Here is a 23,892-nt window from a genome sequence, read left to right on the forward strand (position 1 = left end):
TATTTCAGCATATTGTTCGCGCGGGATATTGTTTTAACGATATTGTTTGAGGAAAATGAAATATCCTAACCTTAACGTTCGATATCAGAATTGAACAAAATTTTTATCGAAGGAGAAAAATGATTGATTGGAAGAGAGTGGGTCAACTTCAAAAACTCATGGTGTATAAATTTAATAGTTAAGGTGTTGTTATATATTTCGAGTTTACGCATACAATTTTCGGAAAGAAAGTAATCAATTTTAGCACATTCCACAAATATCAAAGGTTTTCGTGTATCCCGTAATGACTTTTCCATATGAATAATCATGCAATTACTTAACGATAAAATGTGAGCTGAAAACCGGCTTCAGCAATTACGGAGAAAAAAAATACTTTTATCTTGCGGGATTTCACGGGATACTACTATCTCGCGCGTCGGCAAAAATGAGACAGCCAGACACTCGTCTAGAGAACACTTGATGTAAATCAACACTTACTCATTATTACCATTCACTTAGCGAGCTTTTCTTTTGTTTAACACCTAAGGGACAGAGGACGTCTGCAGTACTGGACAACTAGGTCTACTGGCTTAGTTTGCGGAAGGTGAAATACGAAAACACAGCTCAGTTGATCGCCACTGAAAAAGCGATTTACGACACATTTCTTATCATGTTCAGCTTGTACGTTGCGAAATTCCTATTAATCAAATGTTAAAATAACTTACTAACCTTGGGGAAAAATAAGATAAAGTAGGCTCTTCTAGACAAAACATGCGATAAAATCAGGATTGAAAGGAGATGTCAAGCCCTTGCTTGATCTGAAGTTTCTTCCCTTTTTTTATTTTTAAATTTCACTGGATCAGTAAAAATTATTTATCACCAGTGGTTTTGAATTCATAAAATATAAATGCACTCAAGAATTAACTGCAAGAAAATTGTCATTTCTCCCGAGACTTAATTGTTTTCATTTTAACCCGTGTAAATTTTGATTGATCACTCGACTTTCGAAAAGAATCGAAAGCTGATAAGAGATATTTTGCCTTCGTTTTATGCTATTGATCTCGATAAATCTCTCACGAATTGCCGTCAAAAATGAAATTAACGGTGCACCGCTACCTATACTATTTTAAACTTTAAATCGTCTTTCCCAACTTATCTACATTTTGCATTCAAGATACATCAACCATTTATAAAAATGCATTTTTGCGGCCATGATTATTAGTTCTCATGGGCAAATATAGCGTTTAGCAGTTGCGACCATAAGGAGAACCGGTCAGAAAGGCGGCGGAGCGTGGGTGGTTTATCATAAACCATGCCATTGATTGCACACCCTTGCTCAAATTTCCAATTGGCATCAGGAAACCTTTACTCAATCATGACTATGTCTGTGTCCGTGATTGATTTGCGACAATGCATTAATAGATCTTTGTTCCGCCATGTGCGACCTTATTGTAACAATTCATAAAAAAAAATAATAATAAAAAATAATAAAAAAAATTACGCGACTGAATACGTCGCTTGTGGAAATTTTCTTCGGGGGAGGGGAGGGGGTGTTCCTTCAATTTTTTCATGACTTCTCTTAGGTCATTAAATTTCGACCCAATAACTAAAATCATCTAGTAAAAATAGCACAGAAGAATTGTCAAATGGTTGTTGAGTACAACTTACTAAACTGGTAAATTATTTCTCCGTGGAAGTCAGTAAAACAACAAATGCCAACTTATTTCCTTGTTAAGCCTTGAACGCCAATCTAATTGTAGTTGATAGAACTTCTTATTAGAAACACGTCTCCTTGTTCGAAATTGGAGCGAACGTTTTCGACGATAGAGGTGCTAAAAGTTGTTATATATTTCAATCTACACTGCTGAGGGAACCTTGTCAAGGAAAAACTTTTCAAGAAAACGTCGCTCCTTAAAGGGGCTCGTTCCATTGATATATTTATATCACATCATTCAGTTGCCGGAAATTTTCTTTTAATGTAACCTTCACCTATCCTAGATCTGTACCTCAATTGCAGCAAAACACACGTGTAATAAATCTAAAAATTGCAGAGCGAATGTGAATTTGGAATGTGTTAGAATGGAATTTCTATTACAGCAATACGATCGTTAACCAATTCACTTTGAAATTATTAAGACAGTGATTGCTTGAAACGAGATACCAAAGGAACAGAACAGGTGGAGAAAGGTTAGTAGAGTGGGAGAGGTTGTGATATCTTCCGAGGTGGAGTACCATGACCTACAAGGGAAAGTACTCTTCCCCAAATTTTACGAGAACGCAAACTAAAAGCAAAATTTTGGGAAATGAGTCAACCAAATCCATTTTCGTTGGAAAAGGCGGATGATATTCTTTGCAAACACTTTAGCTAGCTCCGATCCCTTTCTTTTGACTGTTGCCGAGCGAAAGGACCAGGAAGTTGGAAACTGGAATTGTATTATTTCTGCAGATGTAACTGTCAAGGAAATTGGAGTTTTAAATGCAGAAGATTAATTCACGCTTGGTGTATCTTATAACCACTGTAGTTCAGTGGTGTTGGTCGAAACTAACGATGGCACTGCTGCGACTTTGGTGTTGGTCTAGGTTCCACACCGCGGCCACACACAGGCACAGTCTCCATGAAGACTGTTCAAGTACGCACACGTGCGAAATAGATTACGTTTGGCTGTCACTGTTCGGAGACAGATAAGTATTACGTTAATTCACCGAATCATTAAAAAATCTAGTAACATGCTTAAGTATAAAAGAAACATACAAAAAATTAAAAACCTGTACTATGCAGCTTCATACGGAGATGGTTATTTCCTCAACGGTCAAATTACTGCGTTAGGCGCAAGCGGGCAGACTGAGCTTTTATGAGACTGTCTCTTCTTGGTTTTTTTTTTTTTTTCGTTTTCAGTGAATTCAGCTTTTTTGAACGGCTCGCTCTTAGAATCTTTAGGTGCATTAGTATAGGGAGGCGAGGGTTCCAGTTTAAGGGGGACCTTTTGCCGATTTCTTCTGTCAAATCCACGATCATTGAGGCGTCTTAGAATAATGCTTTGAAGGATTAAAAAGAAACTGTGCTCGCTCCCTACAGAAGGTAAGATTATATGCCATGCGAATCTCTGTACTGTAACGAGTGCAAACCCTCTTTCTTCGTATCTGAAACCGGAGGGTAAAAGAGCAAGCTTGTTTATTTAATGAAAAGACGTGCACTTTAACACACCTTTATTTACACTGCCACCGCACACAAAAACAAAAATATATACAATATTCCAATAAATTGGAATCTCGCAATTTTTCCCTTTCGGAAGTTAAAAAAGTTCGTCATTCAGGAGTCAAGCGTAATCGGCTAGTGCACAAAAGCACTCCAAGTGAACAGGAGAGCATCTGTCACGCACAAGACTTGTTGTTGTTGTTGTTGTTGTTTCGTTGTTGTTAACAAGTCCATATCCGAAACCCACTGATTTCTCCAATACTTCCATTTTACAAGTTCTCTTAACTGTTTCTGTTACTCTTGGGGAGGTTTGAGTCTTCGTTTCTGCAAGGCAGCAGCTGCTGTGCCTGGCCTCTGTCCCAGAAATGGTGGGTCAGGAAGTTTGCGGGAGGGTCTTATGTTATCTTTCGTTGGCGGCACATTCCTGAGATATGAGAGTAGCAAGGAATCTAAATGCGCGCTAGATAATAACTTTCTCAGACATGTAACACTGCTTTTGCCGATTAAAATTCTCTACTGTATTGATGAGAATTTCCATGCGTTGAAAGTAAAACAAATCATGCCTTTTTAAATGTGGTTCTATTTTTGGATTTTGTCGATGAAGAATCGATTGATCCCTTCCGCATATCTACTAGTACGACCAATATTGACCTTATAATGTTGCTTGTTCAATCTTGAACATCACAAAACATGTCTTGTTGACTGAACAATTTCACTGTCCTACCTGGGACGACGGTTGATTCGCACAGGTGCAGAGGACGAGCGTGGTTCCGTGTCTTCCTCTGCTGGTAGCGCCTGAGAGGATCTGCTATCTAGAGACGCCGATGACAAGTTTTTGTCCACTTCAAAACTCTCGTCTCCATGCAGAGTTCGCAGTCTCAGTTGGTTTACACTAGTCTCACCGGAAAGCTGTCGGAATCTGGGGCGCAAACAGCGTGAATTAGCCATGTTTTAGCGTTAATATGACTGGGAGATATGGAGGAATGAAGAAAAATCCGACTTGTGTAAGGACTGAAGAGCACTATGGATGGGGTATGGTTTATGAGACACTTACATTCAAACGGTGAAAGTTTCTCAGTTTGAGTGACAACCAGCCATACAAAACAAAAGGCTAACTTTTATATTGCAATGCTCTTACAGACCCTGAAAATATTTGAGAAGCCGGAGAAAAGGAATAAAGGCCAAACGCTGAAAAACAAGATACAAGAGCATATTACCTTCGCATCCTGAAATCTGCTGCTGTGTTGGGTCTGCTTAAAATTTCCCTTCCGACTAAGGGGGGATTAGGTAGTGAACGGCGTAAGGCAGAAGGACTTCCTGGGGGGCGAGAGGGAGGGGAGGGAGAGAAGGCGCGTGTGGCGGGGGGATCCATTGAGGGCGAGGTTTTTGGTAACTCACTGAAAGAAAGAAAAAGGCTTAATTACATTTCCTCTTCTCCTCCGCTTTAGCAATAGTTTAACTAATCTGCGATACTAAACAGAACAGAGTGTTACAAAAAGCATCAACCATCCACTAAACAATCAACTGAACCCTTGAAGGGGGAGGTGAAGGGAATGCTGCGTCTCGGTTTAACTATCTTGGAAGAATTTCCCACATTTTCAAGTTTTTCATTTTCAATCTGTGTCCATATTCTCCAGTTTTCTCTCGCCTCCTTCCTTCTTTGTGTTTTATCACCTTTTAAACTTTTTTACTTTATTTGAGTGACAGTTACAAGTTAAAACGGAAAAAAAAACCAAAACAAAAAGAAGCAAAAAACAATAGCGAGTAACTTATTTGAGCTGCTTACGCTGCCATAAATAGCTCCTGTCAAAATCAATTGGTGGGAAAAAAAAAAACTCAAACAATCACTACACGGCAACTTAAGTTCAAATTTTTCCCATTCTTTTGGTGAGGAAGGAATGGGAACTTCTTTGTGGGATGAATAACAATAACAAGTCTTTGATATTCACTTCAATCGAGACAGCATTCAATTCAACTCACCTATCGAGTGCTCCGCTATTTGTGATTGTGCTTCTTTCCTCATGTAACATCCTAAATGTACAAGAAATTTCGATAAAAATGTAAGTGACATGCATCGCTCAAACAAAAATAGTGCGACAAACACACTCTTCACCCGCCCACCCACCCATACAAGATTTAGTTCGAGTGGATGGTATGCTAAATTGAGCCATAAAAAATCTCTTAACGCCTAAATGTAATAATTGCGGTCAGAACAGGAAGCAGTTTGGGCGTTTAGCTTATCTAGTTGTTTTCAAAGCGGAGGGGTAAAGTTGTTCAAAATTACTCCGCGTTTGTATTCAAAATGTAATTATAAACAATACAAATTTACATGGAAGGGGATGCCGCTATCGTTGAAAGAGCTAGGTTATCGCTAGTTCATCTCAAAGAACTAAACCTATATTTGGTAAATTCGCCATCTGTTATCCACGCAAATCGTTTTTTTCCTTTCACTATTTTACCGCTGGGAAGTTTGTCTACCCACAAAAAATAATCCTCCAAGATTTCCTTCTCAAAACTTTGTAAGTCGCTTGACCGAGCAGCTACGCATTTTCCTTAATTAACTGACGAGCGAGAAAAAACGTGGGTCATAGAAACACACTAAGCCAAGCTCATAATAAACACTTAACGAGAATTATTTATGCCTCGGAGAAAAAAAAACATATGGCAAGACATCAATTCAAAAGTACGGTAACCAACGCTAAACGGAATGGGAAAAGGGGAAGGTTTCGAGTCGTTTATGATATTTGCTGTTCCATTTGCCACCTGATTAAATGGAACTTTTTAAATGTACTTCATGAAGATAGTTGATTAAGGTACAATTTTCCTGTTAGTAGTTTAATATCTCATATTCTCATACAACATCGCACTAATTCAAATGTCTCTAAATATGATCATTTAGAGATTGCAGTCTCTTTGTTAATAGCATTGACATTGGCCTGATATTTTAGGGACATAACATCTAAAACAGTCTATTAGGGAGATGGAGTTTCCCTTTGATGAATTTTTGAGGAGGGTCTCTTTCTTAAGCAAGCGCTTTCCAAACCAGACGACAGTGACGCAAATTTGTGTCAAAATTGGCGATTAAGACGATGCAAACAACACCACCTGTTTCAACTAAAAGTACTGACGTATGCGGGTTACTGATGTGAAAAATTGGAATATATGACGTGCCTTTGGAGTTTCGAAGTTTGGTATTGCAAACAAAAGGTTCCAAAACAAATTTCAATCCCTCGTGTCAACCCGAGTATATACAAACTAGACGACTCATAAAATTTGTTTACATTTGAAACAAAAGAGGTATGAAAGGAATGGAGTTTGTATGATGGGTTTCATGATTGGGTTTTTCTCTCTAGTTATTCAAGATGTGTATACAAAGTCAATATGGTTTCAATATTCTTTAAAAAAAAGAAAAATAACCAACCAAAAAAAAGGACTAACACACTTTCCAGTTGCAAACGTTTGACATCACGATGACTATAGGTCAAATGACTGTTGGGCTAACACAAAAAATTATTTCCAGAGCTATCATGTACAATATTATTATCCTTTCAAAACTAGGGACTGTTTAATCTAGCATTTGTTCTTCATCTCCAGGAAATTTTGAGAGTCGTCTGAAAGGTATGAGAAAATTCTAAAATGAGCTATTGTTGTCGACGTTTCCGAATCAATCACGTGACCCAGAGATGCGGCAAAATGGGTTTAAAGTTTGACTGAACAGGCAAACCACCCGTGAAGAACATAGTCGTGACTTTACCCTTAAAACTACACTATAAGTTCGAAGCCGAGATGTTAACATGTCGGTAAATTGCCTGTTTCATCAAAGAGTTACACGCATGGCTGGTTCCCAATCAAAACCGGAAATTTTCTTTAAGTCCGCCCACAGCACATGTACGTTCTAATAGTTAAATTGCTTTTGTTTCGCTTGATTAATATCGCTCCGAGCTGAAACCTGACAAACAAAGTTTCTTGCTAGCGGGCTTAAAACGGGTCAGGGTGGTAGGATATTACGTCAGTGTATCAGTAATTGCACTCAAATATTTGCTGTGTCACTGTATGTCTTAATCATCTCATTTCCGAGATCTGCCGGCAAGTTTCCTTAATGATATCCACACAAGGCATTTCTTTTCCAGTGTTTCCATCAAAGAAATATCTTCTAATAAATAATTTCCTTCCTTCTTATTTCCTGTGTGCTTGATAGTGTACTAACTTTGAAAGAAATATTTATACCCTGACTAGCCCTGGAAGCGAGAAGGTTTACCGTATAAGTGCAGTTCCTTTAGAGGACTTTTAGCCTAAAACACTTGCTATCATGGTGACTCGAAGGGGGGGTATATTCAGTGGATGCCTTACTTGGAATACTCCTCTCTCCAAGCTTTAAGTTCGTTAAGGATGTCTTGTTTGCTCGCTGCTGGTTCCGTGTCGTCCTCAAAGCTTTTCTCAGGCGTGTAAAGCCGTGGACTTTCGAGAAACGTCATAACAGGCATCTTGGGCGTTTTCAAATCCTGCAGCATATAGCGAAATTTTTACGTCAGCGTCAAAACTAATCCGACGTTGAGTAGGTATAGTTTTCAAATGCTTTGAGAATTGAGGAGAAAACCCGCGCCATTTTCTCGACCAATCAGATGCTGTACTCTAGAATCAATTGTGGCCTTGTTATCCACACTCTCTCTCAATTGTAGCCCGTAACAGAAGTTTTAACTTACGTTCCTGCTGTTCCGACATGATATTTACCTTTGTTATGACTGGCAACAATGATTACTTTGGCTTTCAGTGATTTTAATACACTAAATTGAAAAGTACTTCAAAAGTAAAAAGGAGAGGCTTTTCTCGGTTATGAGGAACATTTTGTTAAAATTTCAGAATCGGAAATTTGAATTCCATGAAGTAGTTCTGATTTTGTTACGTAATACACAAGCAAGAAGAACATTCACAATTATGAATTTTCCTGCTCTGTTACCTTTTGTCTTGACTTAAGAGCTCGTGAAATATTTCCACAAATAACCTGACTGGAACCTGAAAGATGTAAGAGATAACACAATGATTTTAGAGAGCATCACTGCTACCAATACTCCCATCTCAAAACTAGAGATTTAAGAATCCTTTTTTCACAGCTTATGCAACAATTGGATGGAAAAAGAAAGGAATGTTACCCCAGTATAGTAACGTTGACATCATCATCAAAGAGTATCCTGGAAAGAACCAACAGTGCAACAGGTGGCAAACAATTGCAGACTATAAGCCAATTCATCTCCCATTAATTACCACCAATACATTACCAACACCTAAATTCAAGGAGATATAAGATTCAGATCAGACAAGGCACTAACCATGAGTAAGATCACTGCTGTCATCCTGGCGAAACACTCCAATAGGTTCAAGGTCTCCTGAAATACAAACATCAGTTATAAAGTTTTTCACACTGCAAGTGCAATATTGACCAATTTTTGTACTAAAATATCTTAACCAATGATTTGATCTCCCAGATAAACAGATGATTCCTTGGAAAGAAATGTATTTCAAACCCTTTAACCCTTTACAACCTAACATCAGTATGCATATTCTCCATACTTTAATTGATACATTTCTTAATATACTGACGAGAAGAATTTGTTTAACAATCAAGAGATTTTTTAAGTGGTGATTGTTTTCTTTATTGGCATGACCTTAATGTGTGATTAAAGATGATATTGTCAGAAGTTAGATACTAGTCACTCTTAGGGGTTGAGGGGCAAAAACATGGCTCCCATTCAGTTCAAGGTAGGTGCTCTAAGTGTTGTAATGCTTGTTGTCTTTGTGTGGGAGTGAAGGGCATTGCCAAAAACCACAACACTATGACATGGTTAGGGCTTGCATGCAAACCAATAGGAGTTCCAATGCATGATTCCCAACATTGCTGCTAGGAAATGTGGATTAAAAATTAATACACTTTTTTTACCAGGCTAAAGAACAAAGGTCTGTGCATATAGTATCTCTCACCTCCTGCAGAGCCAGGCCTCTGACCCATGGCACTGGATGGTCTCTGCCGTGATGCAGACATTGGGCGTTGTCTGGTGGACATGGCACTTGAGGGTCTGTTTTGTCTTGATGTACCTGCTGCTGAGCCTGGTCTCACCAAGTCAGCTGTTAAAACAGATCAATACTAAATTTAAAAGTTTTACTCTCTCTAGGGAAAGAAATAAAATTTGACAAAGTGTTATTACCAAGAATTGGATAGTTTACTAAGCAAGCAATGCATGGTTCCGAACATGTACTAACTTGACAAAGAGTGGAATTTGTTTGGGAAAGGATAGATTTGTAATTCATTTAAGACTGCAACTGATGCATGAGTAACCATAGCTAAATTTGTGAAACTTATCATCAGGGTGAAGGATTGTTTTGTTATTTTGATCAGTTTTATGACTGAAAGACAATCCTTGGCTGAGACTTATTACTTTCAAATGATCCATTGTTAGTGATAAGAAAAAAGGAAAAAAAAAGATTTTCCTGAATGACGTGAAAGGTTGGTATCCAAAATGCTTGTTCAATCCTCTTTTGGCTTGTGATACAAACATTTTTCAAAATCCACACCAGTTGCAAGAGGGAAAAAATGAAGTTTTCTAACCATAAAGATTCACTTTTATAACTATTATCACAATTATAAACATACATGGATTGTCCTCCTCTTCCTCAACATCAACTGCTTTGATTCCCTCATTGACCAGCTGCCAGTCTTCTTTGAGATGTTCTGGAACCTTGGTAGCTCTGTGTGATGCTGGTGGCTGCCGCAGCACAGGCTTACCATCAACTTTTTCCACCAAGAAAGGTTCATCATCCAGTGTTTTGACATTTGGAACAGCTTTGTGGATTGCACTACGATAATCATAGCTTTGTAACTCCTGAAAATTAGGCAAATTAATTTTATTCATTGAAATAAGAATAGAAGCATCAATGTGAAGGGATTGTATGTTCCCCTTTCACTTCTCTCTCTCCTCAGAACAACTAGGAAGAGTTTGTCATAATATCTATTGTGGTTCCCTAGTAAATGATTATCCAAAATTTTCTCCCCTTTTTATTATTATCTCAATACAAAATACAGCAAACAGGTGACAAGACAAGGTAAACTTGTAAGGTAGAGGGTAACACCTTAGCAGGACAACTAATTTTCTACCTCTTTAAAAATGAAATTTATGGCAGTAGGAAGTGGAAGGGGGGGGGGGGTTTCCCCCATTAGATCTCTCTAGGAAGTTAAGGGATGAAGAGAATGGTTCATTTTTACTATTAGCATGTCCATCACTTCCTTTACTTTGTGAGTGTAGACTGAACATGTAAAAAGTTTGTGTATACCAGTGCAGAATTGCCTTCTGTGTTTAAGTGGCAATCCACTGCATACATGTCACACTGTTTTGGGCTGTTTTCTTTTACTACATCTCAATGAACTGAACCATGGCTGGAAAACTTAGGGGGTTTCACACAACTTACAGTAACTAATAAATGTTGAAACTAAATGCTATACAGCACTTTTTCAAACTAAAACTACTGGTATTGATCACAAAAGTCAAAGAAACAAAGCCAAAGAAACCTCTAAACCAGTAATAAGTAGATACTTAAGAATGGCTTGAAGCATATGGTTACATAAGACTATTTACCTGATAAGAGTGGTACTAACTTTATTTATTAATGAGACAGAATAGTAATAAAAGCAAACCAAAGGAAATCCAAACAACTATCACATGTATCTATAACACAAATTAAAAATTTTAAGATAAAATCATGTAATGCACACCTCTGATGATGCTAAGGGTTGAGGGGCTGTACAAATTGGGTTTCCCTCTAGTGTCAAGATCTTCAGTGATGAACACAGACATAAAAATTCCACCTGTGTGATGTCACTCACATTGTTTCTGATGATACAATAGCACAAAGAGTTCCATCAATGTCATTTATAATACCTCAGATAGCACAGTGTTTCCCTTTAAAGAACACTAGCAAATGCTTTTCCATGCTTTGTAACATAAAAAAAATTCATTGATGTAAACACTTTTTAATAAGAGACCCTTAAGCCTCATCACCAAGCACATTATGTACTAATTGACTGTATGGGAGGACCGAATGGGAAAATATTTGGCTTAAGGTCATGACATGCAGACCAAGAGCCAAATATCTATTTCCAGCCCTTACCAGGCTCAGTTGCTAAGCATTTTATCATATAACTACTAAGTGTTAAAAATTTAGAAAAATTTTGTTTCAACCCAAATAAGATGTAATAGATGGACTTTTCCATTGTTTCTTTGAGTCAGAGCAAGAAACTCACAATTCATCATCCTTCAAGTTTTTTAACAATGATGTGTGAGAGCAGTACTGGGACATCAACCTGTGCAACACTACACATGTCAGCTTTCACTATGGTTTTTTTATGGGATTATTCCTACAGAGCTGTAATGATTGTGTATAAAATACAAATTCTAAAGGAAACTTCACATATCTCCTGTCTCCCCTACAGTTGTACTTTGAGGGGAGAGACTGAGATAAAACAGTCAAAAACAAATTTTGATTGTGGAGGAGTGAAATGTGAATCAAAATCAAGTATCTCCAGATTTCTGATTTTCCATAGGTTGGCATCTTCAATTACTACTGGAGCTAATTCCATTTTCTACAGCATGAAAAGGCTAAGGGTGTTGCTACTCCAGGTAGGCAGGTAATCCAAATTATTTTGCTGAGTTAACCCTCCAATAACAGTTTTCTAGAGCTCATAAATAAGCCTTTAAACAACCCTCTAAGTATAAGGAAGAACTAAGAGCCTTATGCCCAAAAACATGACACAGTGACCCCAACAGGGTTTATACCCAGGGTGCTTCCCCGTGTAATGCACAAGCCAACCACAGGTTGTAATTTCTACAACTTAAGAGAAAAGATATGAAAGTCAAAATTAAGCGTATCTGACAGTAGACTTATTAAACCTTGTGTGATAGAGTGTGATCTTGATGCTGTAACAAAAAAAGACCCAAGTTTATTTTCTGTTTTTTCTTACCCCTCCAAGTCTAAAATCTCCAACTGGTCTAACATGCTGACTGGGCTGACATCCTCAATGTGATTAAATGCCAAGTAGAGCTCCTACAATCAACCAGAAATCTTGTTTAATTTATTTATTTAACAACTCCATCACACAGTTCCTTGGCACAATCAAAAGTCTTTTCTAGGTTTCATATGCAAATGAAAGGGTTTTTTTTAAAATAGTCTTTGATGGCTGATTAATGTTCTCTGGCACACACCAATAGAAAAGGTATGATTCATAGGTAAAACACAATATAGATAAGCATTTGCTTTTTCAAGAGTTGCCCTCACAAGACTAGCAAATGCTATGTTCAATCCTTTGAGAAAAATTCATGCAATTAGGATTCAATTGCATCCACAGGATGTAAGTTTTGAGGGAAAGAAATAATGGTCTAGAAGAAACTAGTTACTATAACTGGTAGTTAATACTCTTAAACCTTTTCAACAATTTTCTGGGAGCCCCATGGATTTGCTGTTTTTGTCTCAGTTTGCAAGAGAGTAATTTACCTTTAATGACGAGACTGAACTAATTCCGTCCAAATCACTGAGCCCAGATCTTGCAAGCCACAGAGTTCTCAAATTAGTCAAAGATGTACCAAGGTCTCTATGCAAACACCAAGATAACACCATTAGCAAGACTTATAATGGATGAGGAATCTGTATATTTTGAAGAAAGCTACTTGGTGTACATATTGACTCTTTCAATCCCATGGATGATCAAGAGGTGATTCCTCAAGCAGAAAGGCCACAAGAATAAAGAAAAATATCAACTAAAGAATATCATTTGATTCAACATCAAATTCTCAAAATTAGCATGACGATGAATTATTAATATGCAAATGTTAAAGATTCATCTAATAACAAACTTTCATTTCATCTCTCATCATCAATGAGGGATTGGCAAAACTAAGAGCTATCTTACCTTACTGTGGCTATAAGGCTGTAAGACAACTTAAGTTCTGTCAGGTTAGGCAGGAGAGCTCCTAAAGCCAGAGAAATAAAAAGGTGCCTTTCTTTATGGACAATCTCTTGCAAATGTTACAGTATACCAGTTTTTCAAAATTTTGTGAGGTAAGCAAGTTAAGAAAATATCAAGATATCTATTGTAAGATGGATCCCTGAAAAATTCCAAGTGGAACAGTGTGTCAATGGAAGCCAAAACTTTGGGATAAAAACTAAAATCAAAACTGGAATTTCTAAGGTCATGGGAATATGGAATACATGTATGTCTGATAAAACAAATAAAATCTAAACTTTATTCAATAAAAGAACACACACAATACCCAGACAAAAATGTTACATTGCTGTTTATGACATTATTAAGATACCTGTAGTACATGCACCCTTATTGGTCAACTGATGAATTTGGATACAAGTATATAAACGTGGTTGTGACATTATGCTTTTTGTGTTTTACAACACAATTGAAAACATTTCAAACTCAAAGCTCTTGCAACACTCTCAAAGTAATTTCAAGTAAAAATAACAAATATTGGAAATAAAGATATTATTTTCTTCCTCCTAAGCCTGCCTTTATGATTGTGAGCTGGACAACCTTGTTGAAGGAGCTCAAGTAAAAGTAACAAAATGTACAACAAAATGCAAAGTAAACATTTTCTTATGAAATTTTAACAGTTAAGAACAATGGTAAAATCTTCTACAAGACATTCTTTATTACAAAATGTTCATGAAAATGCAGATCAAACTATATGTCACAGTCTGGAAATGTAGGTAGGGTAGGGTAACTTTATTTATACACGATATGTATAAAAGCTGAAAGCTTGTGGGGTCCTGTACAATAAATTACTTTGATATTAAAAAATAGATAAAATGTTTTTTACAAAAATTACAATACGTTACTTAGATCAGTAGTTAAAATGTAAATAAAATAAACTTTTACAATATATATCAATAAGACATAGAAAAACTAACTTAATTTCAATTATATACAAAATCGTCATCTTCAAAACTAGCAGTTGAGGCTGATAATATGTTAAATAATATGTTATGATAAATTTAGCGGCCTTAAAAAGATCAGAAGTTTTGAGCTTTTTTACAAGGTTACAAAGGCTTGTGTTAGCAAGGTCAGTGTATCTGGAAGACAGCATATTCCAAAGGACAGTGCCTCTATATGCAACGGAGTCCTCCATAAAACGAGTGTTAAAATGTGGTACCAGTAATGTCTCAAAACAAACGTCACAAAACGTTCAGTTGCCATAATTTGGCTTTCAAATTTTTAAAAATATAATTTCATAATAAATTGACTTACTTTTCCTGTCAAAAGCTTGTTGTTGATGAAATTTGTGATACTTCAACTTACCAAAATTTCCTAAACTATTTTCCCTTGTATCAACTCTCATTTCAAGGTATTCAACTTGATCAAGATTCGAGAAACCAGTCAAAGATCTCTACATAAACAAAGAAAAGGTACAAACAAGTGTTAATAAATAATGTTTTATCACCAAAACATTTTTCAAACTCTGCAAGTTAGCATTGCCTTCATGGCAGAGTTGACAAAAATATCTAAAAGACCAAGAGATGTTAAATGAAAAGAAGTGTTTTTCCTTATCTAATTCCCAAGCCATAAACTAATAACAGAGGCCTTTTTTACTGGCTTGACTATTCTCTGTGAGAGTTGCTCAGGTTATTAATTCTTCTGTGGATAATTATATAATAATAGTTTAGTGGGCTGTCACCATTTGCAGCCACTCTCACTCCAATTCAGTAATGACTGCAGTAGGAAATGAGAAAAAGTGAAACACAAGAGAAAAGATAAAAATTGCCAACAAAAGCTATGGTTGCCTGTACTCACAAGTTTAGATGGTGACAGGAATTCCTCTAACAACTGATCTGCCTCCTCCTCATCTTGTACTATTGGTTCAGGGTTGGCAGTAGTGTCATCAAATTCACGTATTCTTACGGAAGAGATGGTTCTTGGGGCAGGCAGCATGTGTTCAACTTGTTCCAGGGTTAGGGTTGTGTCTTCCATTCCTAGTCTAAATATCAAAATATCACTTTGGTTCAATTCAGTTCAATACTCTGCTATCTACTCTCCAAATTGTAACATGAAGCTTATGACCAAATTTTTTTTTAAAAATGCTGACATCCTCAGATAAGGAAACTTTAATAGCAATAGAGGAGTGGTCAATAGATCATGAAAATATCTGTGCCATTTTCAGAATAAGCAGTTTTGTGAGCGTAAAAAAAAAACATGTTCACTTTTCAAAAAACAACAGAACTAGTTTAGCAAGGACTGTTACGAACATGTTTTCTTCAAAAACAGTCAAGTATTTTTCTCTCTCATTGACGATTAATCAAAGTACAAAGATTTACCTCTGTTCATTAAGTAAATGGCAAGGAAAGTAATTGTAAGTAAATTCCAATGTTTTATTTTAAAGGTGAATATTAATCTCTATTGATATGAATCTAGACATCAATAAATGAGAGGCCTGGACTGGGTACAGACAGGGTGCAAGTTAGAACTTCCCCTTTTCTGTAAGATTGAGCAATTTGTTCAGCATATAAGTCATAAGACTTGGGTAGAGCCAATGGCTATTCACCGCACTAACGCATTTTAATTGAGAAATTACTCTAGTATTACCGCTTAATAGGTATTTGTGCACATGTTATTAGTAACCTTGCAAGCAAGCAAGCAACAAGTTTATTTCTAGCATTAAGAAAGTTTTAGTTTCCCACCCACCCACACCATGGACAGTTTTGATTGTACCTTAATCTCATTCATGTTTGTAATTTATTCTTGATTACTGGACCATTGGTTTAGAGTATTCGTCCAATATCTTTGTTATGTAATAGTCCAGTGTGTTATTTACATAGGATATATACATTTAATAAACTGTCTGGTCCCAAAACAAACTCTGTCTGTTGTGGTGTTTAGTTGTGAGAGTTTGCTCATTTGTTTGCTGCAATGGCATGTGTAAATCTGGTCCTTCCTTCACAAAAACTCAATGCAAATGAGACACTTCAACTAGACACAAGGGGATTTAATATGGCTTTTCCTCATTAAATTCCATCAGTTTCTGTTTTGCAATTTTTGGTGCAAATGTCCAAATTGAATGGACTTGGAAAGACTCACCAAAACCATAATTGTAGTAGAACTGAAAACTTCACTGGCCTTTTCACTACAATTAGATTAGATAACAATTAGATAAATGAATGAAAGTTCCGTCACTTAATTTGATTGTAACCACATACCTCATCTTTTAACTTTCAAGGTACTTTTTGAGAAGGATTAAAACTAATTAAAGACAGTTTTTAAGCTGCTTGTCAACCAAGTTAATGACACTTTTGCTTAGACAAATTCATTTTGAAAGCATTATTTTTCTGTCAACCAAAGTGATTTCAGAGAGAGAAAAGAGAGTATTTATAAGTTATTTATCAGTTTGAGGTAGTGGCCAATGACTTTGCTTAAAAAAAAACTGCTAGGCCCGAAAAAAGAGATACATTTGTAATAAATGGCCGCAAAGGTAGGGATGTTCTTGGCAACTTACAACAGTGTTACCTTGCCTGTGGGCAGAGATAGAAAAATACAGACTGCACTAAGATCTAATCAGATAGCAGGATTTGTTACCATGCCCTCTGAGAAAAAAATAAAATTTGTTCCTTTTTGGGTTATCAATTTCAAAAAGCAAATTCTTTTTTAGAAAGGAAACATTGGAAGTTTTAAAAACCCTTGTTGAATTACAAAGAAAAAATCTTAAGAACCAGATTTAGACAACCTAATTGTTTCTTCTATTGACTAAAAAGATTGTTCACCCGCTCGCTACCTGGCCACCAACTTAGAACCCTTTAAAATAGAAAAATTTTGATCCTGAGAGTGCCAGAGTTATTCTTTTGAGATCGATCATACTTCAACACGCCTAAAGATTACATGTGAGTGACCTTGAAGGTTCCAAAGGTTCCACCAGAACTAATAAAACATCGCCAGAAATTGAAACTGTTATCAATTAAAACAATAGGATTTCATAAAAGTAAACTTGCGCGCAGATATTTGTTTACACTGCAAATGATGGCGTTAGCGGAGACGTACATAAATATACTGTTTATAATTATAAACCATCAGCCATGTAATGGTAAAAAAAACGTTCTTTTGAAGTAAAATAACGTCCCATTTAACAAAAAGCTGAAATTGTAGGAAATACATATACCTAGATCATCTTACACCATATGGATGGGACAATTTAGATCTTCCTTACATGAGAAAAGTGTAGCGTACATCGGTTGCCATCGTTGTCAACCAACGTTGTCAACTAACCTTTTTCCTGGATACGCCGATTGTTCCTCAATACAAGCCATGGAAGAAAAGATTTCTTTAGACTAATTTCCTCATGGAAGATCCAAAGGGATGCTTAGACAAGAATTCATTACACTCTGGATCGTCAATCTCTATGTATATAGAATCATCAATCAGTCTCAATCGGACAAGCCCGCCATTTTGTATGCACAGTAATGCATTGTGGGATTTGTGTTGGTGACAAATCTTAATAGGGGAGAGATGAGAGTAAACATTGAGACCACACAGGATCCCCCAAGCTCACCTTCTTAAAACATCTACAATGATGATTTAAAAACCTGGCTCAATACTAAAAGAAAACTAAAACAAATGGCCAGGCTGGCTTAAATGCAATAACAAATTGTCATAAATTTGCAACATCTTGACATAGATGGGAAGAAAGCATGTAGCTTGAGAAAAAATAGAAACAGATTTACAGTGTAAGGTTAAATTTTGCTTTTCCCTTAATTATCTGTTCAATCTCTATGATCCTTCATACCTTACTATCAGTATTAATTTTCTCCATACTGTTCTCTTTCCTTTACTTATGGTATTGACAAGGAGAATTTGTTTGATAATCAAGAGCTTCCTAAATCAGTTATTGTTTCTTCCATTCTCATGATCTTTTCATCAGATTCAAAGGGGATTCTGTAAGGAGAAATTGGAAGTAAATCCCTCTTGTTTGATATTAACCCTAACGGAAATAACCTGCATGATGTTTTACCATCAGTAGTATCACCTAGCAGGAAATTCAAGCACCAACATTGCTTATACTTTATTCCAGTTTTTAACAGATTGGTTCTTTGGTTCTCCTTTCCATTGATTTCAGTGAATATCAGTATTGTGTAACAATTTCATCAGTTTACACCAACTTCTCTCAGGATTTTGTAAGATTCTGATTCAAATTGCAGCAGTCAGCTTTATTTGACTCACAGAATGGATACTGAAAAAAAAAAACTTGACCAAAGCAAGTAATAAAAAGGATGCACTTGTTCTCATTCTGCTTTTACATTTAACAAAAAATGCACCAGGGGAAGCATTTCAAAAATTTCAGAAATAAGTCTTGTTACTGATATTTTAATCATGAGAGTAATGGACCAAGACTGAAAGTGAGATCAGAGACTTACCAATTTATCTTTGCAATTAGTAAGTCAAGCTAAGGTAATAGGTAGAATGGCAGGTTATTTCTAAAACCACAAAAAAATTCATGCTACATGGTAAATAAGCTAAACTTACATAAATAGCAAAATTGAATTGGTTAGCCCCTGAAAACACTTTATTTCTCAATCAATTTCTCTCAAAGACAGTGCAACTCATATATGACACAAGATACTGTACTTTAGTTTTATTTACTGAGTTAATAATGTAAATCTGGCCTCCATTGAAATTTTTTTTATTAAAGCTGATATTATAATCAGGACACAATAGGCATTAAGAAGAGATTATTTTCTTGGTATTAGCCTATCTAGAACACAGTCGAGTTAAGTAAACCAGTTCAAAGGCAGATTTATGGTGGGAAAAATCACCTGAAACTATGTTTGAGCTAATAAATTTCACATTATGTATATCTTCAATAGACATGACTTGTTGAAAATTAGCAACTTGTGTCAAAAACTATCTGAACTGAAGTACAGGTAAGTTCCAAGGCTAATTCCTGCACTTAAGATAAGAACTTTTATTCAGTAGCAGGAGGTTATCTAGTGCTTATGAAATTAAGTTACACTTATTATTACTTGTTTTGAGCATTCAAAGTTAGTTGGTAATGATCTTTTTCCCATTGAGTTGTAGATTCCATAAAGCTTCTGATGGACCATGCAGTCAGCTAGCTAAAACATTTGAAGTTCCTCACATACATATAATTTTATTATTAATCTTTGAGCATTCAAAGTAAGTTGGTAATGATCTTTTTCCCACTGAGTTGTAGATTCCATAAAGCTTCTGATGGACCATGCGGTCAGCTAGCTAAAACATTTGAAGTTCCTCACATACATATAATTTTATCAATCTTTGAGTTCTCAGATTGTTTAGCTGTGAGAGTACAATGCTGGAAAATGTAAATCACTCTAACTTTTAATATAATATTACTATTTACATCAAACACCATCCATGCACAAATCCATGGGAAGGGAATATAAATTACAAGAAGCAAACCACAAAATGAATGTTTCATGATGTTAATCATCATCTTCTGGTGAGAAAATGTCATTCTCTTCCAGCCACGCCGCTCCTTCACGAGAAATTATGCCTCCCACGTATAAAAATGGAATCACAACACAGGTGACTTTTACCAATCCAAAGCGCTTACTTTCCGGTTTAGAGAGAACTGCACCACTGGTGGAACATGTGGAAGTACTCCTCATTAAAGAGGTAACATGATGATGAAGAATCCTCGCTGAACGTATCCACAACCTCAACATGGTGGCTGACGTGAAACTACATTTAAATAAATAAAGCGAGGCAATGACTTAGATGGACTTCCAGTGGAAGAACCAAGGTGTTAATTACACAACAAACGAAATAGCTGGCAATAATGTTTACCAGCATATAAATGATTACTTTATCCAGTAGATAACTAAACTCAGCACTTACACAACATGGACCAGATATCGATATATATACTTGTAATTGATAAGAAGATGTAAGCATGATGTACATGACTTGTTTTAATTTTTTATGAAAACATCGATCGTTTGACCATGTAAAACATAGAAACTCTCTAGGAGCGATCTCTGTATCATTCTATTAAAATCTGCATCTATTCATAGATGGATGGCTTTACAAGCGGAATGATTTCACTTCTTTTATAAGTTGAATTGTCTGAAACGTTTAACCATCAAAAAACAACTCCAATCATGGATAAGCTAACAATACCAAGTACTCACCTAAAATTAAAATATGTTCTGTAAAGGCGACCAAAATAGTCAAAATATTCGAAATTGTTGATGATAGGATGGAAACCGTAGTCGATGGTCGTTGGGCAGGTGAATCTTGTGAACAGCTACGTGAAGTAGTAGTAGTGCAACTGACCAGTGATGTGCAGACTCTGAGGAGAACAAAAAACACCGCGCATGCACGAGAGTTTGAAAAGGATGAGACAGATTTACATGTCTATCACAAAGCAAAGAAGAAAAGATTAAGTCCCAACTATTCCAACCAATGCGTAAGACAAATGAAAGAAGGGTTTTGGAGGAAGATAAAATCTTGGTCTTAAATTATTGTGATATATCCCAACTGTTTTAACGCAGACGCTTCGGAGGCAAATGACAAAACCTTTCTTAAACCTGTTATCGTTATTGTCACAAATATTTTGTGTGGCTCTGGTTCTTCCTTTTTAACACAATCCTCTCGGTGTTGACCAGCAACTCCACCATGAACACAGTAAAGAATGACTATTGCCAGCACAACCAAGCATACGGACGACTTAAACTTCATAACGCCGCCGTGCAAAGTGTTAAAAAAGAAGGATGAGGTAAACTAGCACAAAATGGATAAATTTAAGAATGACATTGTGTATAAGTCTCGGACTTAGAAACTGTTTCCTCGACCGAAGCGTTAACGGTATAAAATAGCCACGTTTCAAAGGATTTTCTGTTGTTTATTGATGAGTCTTTCGAAACCTATGATTACAAACAGTTTATCAGGTTATATGAACAAAGTTCAAAGAAAACGAACCACAGATTTTACATACCCGATGGCCTCAGATGTCGACTTCGGGAGGAAGCTTGCCGTACTAATGTTATTAACGGTGATTAACCTAATTAAGTAGCTATGACGTATCTAATTTTCGTCGCGGCCGAAACAGAAACTTCGAACTTTCCTTAGAAACTACGAAAACCTACGTCTCACCTAGATTCTCCATGTTTGTAATGACCAAGTGTTATTCTAAGTACGCATCAGCTGTCATTTGACCACTGTGGTCCCTCTGTTTCTTCCAAGCCAACTCCCTACTCCCTGGCCCCTGACTTCCTAGCCTGCAGAACAAGCCTAATTTTAGTTTGCGTTTTAGGGCGCACAGAGGCAAGCATGAGGCGATTGCAAAGCGTGAGTCACATACACGGGGAGGAACGGGAAAAAAATTGCGTCCTTTTCCTCGAACGCAAATCACTACTACGTCGGTCACTACCTCAAACCGATAAATAACTTATGAATCCTCTCTTTTCTCTCTATCAAATCACTTTGGTTGACAGAAAAATATTGGTTTCAGAATGAATTTGTATAAACAATAGTGTCATTACGTTGGTTGACAAGCGGCCTAAAAACCGTCTGCAATTAGTTTTAATCGTTCACAAAAAGTACCCAGAAAGTTGAAACGCGAGGTATTTGGTTACAGTTAAACTGAACGATGGAACTTTCATTCATTTAATATCTGAATTTTCTCGAGCAATTTGTTCATAGTGAAAGAGCGAGTGAAGTTTTAATTTAAGTTCTACAACAAATATACGCTCCTGGTGAGTCTTTCCAATTCCGTTCAATTTGGACATTTGTACCTTAAATTGCACAACAGAAATTGAAGGAATTTTTTGAGAAAAGGCCGCATTACATTCCCTTGTGTCTCGTTGGAGTGTGCCGTTCTAATTTAGTTTTTGTGAAGGAAAGATCAGAGTTAAACACGCCATTACAGCAAACAAACGAGCAAACTCTCACAACTTCAAAATAAAAAAATTGAATTTACTCACAATTACTTTCCTCGCCGTTTACTTAATGAACAGAGGTAAATCTTCGTACATGAATGAATGGTCGATGAGAGTGAATAATACTTTCCGTTAGATCATTAACTGATTTTGAAGAAAACATTGTTGTGACAGTCCTTGCCAAACTAGTTCTGTTGGTTTTCAAATGTTCCTACGCTTTTTTTTTCTTGTGCGCTCTCTAATTGACAGGTGTCAGATTGTGACAGATACTTGTAAAAATAATGTTTCAAAGTTTGTATGGAAGCCTTTTAAATCACCTTTATCGTTACGGAAATGAAAATGTTTCGCTGAGGCATCTCTCTTAAATTTGCATCACCTCTATTTTAACTACCATTTACCCACTCAAAAATTGTTCAGTTTATGGAAGATCTTGCCGTATTTACGTCCATAAATCATTCGGATTCTTTCGGAAAGAATTTCGTCAAGTTTAAAAACAATAAATATGTTATTTACCGGCTAAGGGTCGGTCCGTATGGTGAAAAACTGTGACCTCGGTCTTGAAAATGCTGCCCTCGGCCTACGGCCTCGGGCAATATTTTCAAGACCTCGCTCACAGTTTTTCACCATACGGACCTCCCAGCCGGCAAATAACATATATTTATTTAGCTCACGGGGAAAGCCATAATACAAATGAAAGTGTATTGACACTTCAGACTCCTTCGATTCAAAATGACGGATGAGAGTTAGAGAGGCAAACTATGAAAGCAATTTTACTGCACAGGACATTTATGACCCATTTGTCGCGGATATAATTTGAAAATTCATTTGCACCCAATACATATACTTAAGACATAAAACACAGGCAAACCTTTGCATCGACAGTCAAATGTTTCATAGTTCTATCTACTTAACTGACAAAAATAATATATAGATTTGGCCAAGCCTAAAAGCGGAGCTCTTATTAGTTTATTTTCCAGCCCTACGTTACACTGAATAAAAACTGTAATAAAACCAGAGATTCCAACCCTCCCGATTTGATCGGGAGTCTCCCGATTTGATGTCTTGCCTCCCGCTCTCCCGATTTTTACCAAATTCTCCCGATTTATCATAAAATTCTGAAAACTAGGGGAAAATTGCTAATCTTTAGAATTTTTGGCGATCTGTCACTGTGAAACACTCATATTATACTTACTTTCTTCGTGAAGAGCATTATGGTATGTTATAACTCAGGCCTGAATGATGTCAAAATTCAGGAAATGGCACTTGAGAGAACCTAAATTTGCAAAATTTCCCGGGGGCATGCCCCCTGACCCCCCTAGAAGCTCGCGCCTTTGGCACTAATAATTACTCCCTATTTTCCATCACATGGGGTTGGAATCTCTGTAAAACTATCTACTGGCAAGTCTTTGTATTATATTTCAACCCAACCATTTCTCTCTTGAAGAATCTCGAAACACACGTTGCTCGTTTGATTGGATCATAACTAAACCAAAGAAAAAAGCTTGTCTTCATACCTTCTGATTAGAGTGGTTTAGCAAGGGGACGGGGACGTCATTTCAGAACGGCGCGCGCAGCAAAAATGTCGATAAAAAACTGGGTCGAGAACGCCGTCGCGTTGTGTTGAAAAGTGATTTAGCAGTCATTGCAACGAGAATCATCACCTTGGCTTTATAAAGATCGCCATAACCTTTAAATTTTCGGTTTTATAGACCACTCTAAAGACAACGAAATGATCTTCTTTGAGAATTATGTAACAAGCGCAAGCA

At 36.6% G+C, this 23,892-nt stretch overlaps 1 protein-coding gene and 1 long non-coding RNA gene across 4 annotated transcripts; both read right to left on the minus strand.

Annotated features, from left to right (window-relative positions):
• Positions 1-3,171: 3,171 nt before the first annotated feature.
• On the minus strand, positions 3,172-17,682 carry LOC113667623 (leucine-rich repeat-containing protein 56). Of its 2 annotated transcripts, XM_089186117.1 has the most exons (17): positions 17,478-17,675; positions 16,299-16,344; positions 15,018-15,201; positions 14,526-14,613; positions 13,128-13,188; positions 12,713-12,809; positions 12,183-12,265; positions 10,938-11,055; positions 9,822-10,050; positions 9,152-9,295; positions 8,503-8,559; positions 8,133-8,188; positions 7,526-7,677; positions 5,156-5,206; positions 4,393-4,572; positions 3,900-4,094; positions 3,172-3,599 (listed from the first exon to the last, which is right to left on the minus strand). In XM_089186117.1, exons 3-17 carry the CDS (start codon positions 15,192-15,194, stop codon positions 3,470-3,472), a joined length of 1,818 nt encoding a protein of 605 aa, XP_089042243.1. In that variant the 5' UTR covers positions 15,195-15,201; positions 16,299-16,344; positions 17,478-17,675; the 3' UTR covers positions 3,172-3,469. The 2 variants fall into 2 exon arrangements, with proteins under 2 accessions (XP_089042243.1, XP_027039275.2); XM_027183474.2 differs by lacking the exon at positions 16,299-16,344 and having other exon boundaries at positions 17,478-17,682.
• Positions 17,683-18,749: 1,067 nt separating this feature from the next.
• On the minus strand, positions 18,750-21,542 carry LOC149038887 (uncharacterized). Of its 2 annotated transcripts, none has more exons than XR_016180701.1 (3): positions 21,342-21,542; positions 20,378-20,538; positions 18,750-19,928 (listed from the first exon to the last, which is right to left on the minus strand). It is a non-coding gene; the product is annotated as an uncharacterized LOC149038887 (long non-coding RNA). The 2 variants fall into 2 exon arrangements; XR_016180702.1 differs by lacking the exon at positions 21,342-21,542 and adding an exon at positions 21,184-21,198.
• Positions 21,543-23,892: the final 2,350 nt, after the last annotated feature.

The sequence above is a fragment of the Pocillopora damicornis genome, chromosome 10, assembly GCF_964200805.1.
Source record: "Pocillopora damicornis chromosome 10, jaPocDami1.2, whole genome shotgun sequence".
Taxonomy (NCBI): domain Eukaryota; kingdom Metazoa; phylum Cnidaria; class Anthozoa; order Scleractinia; family Pocilloporidae; genus Pocillopora; species Pocillopora damicornis.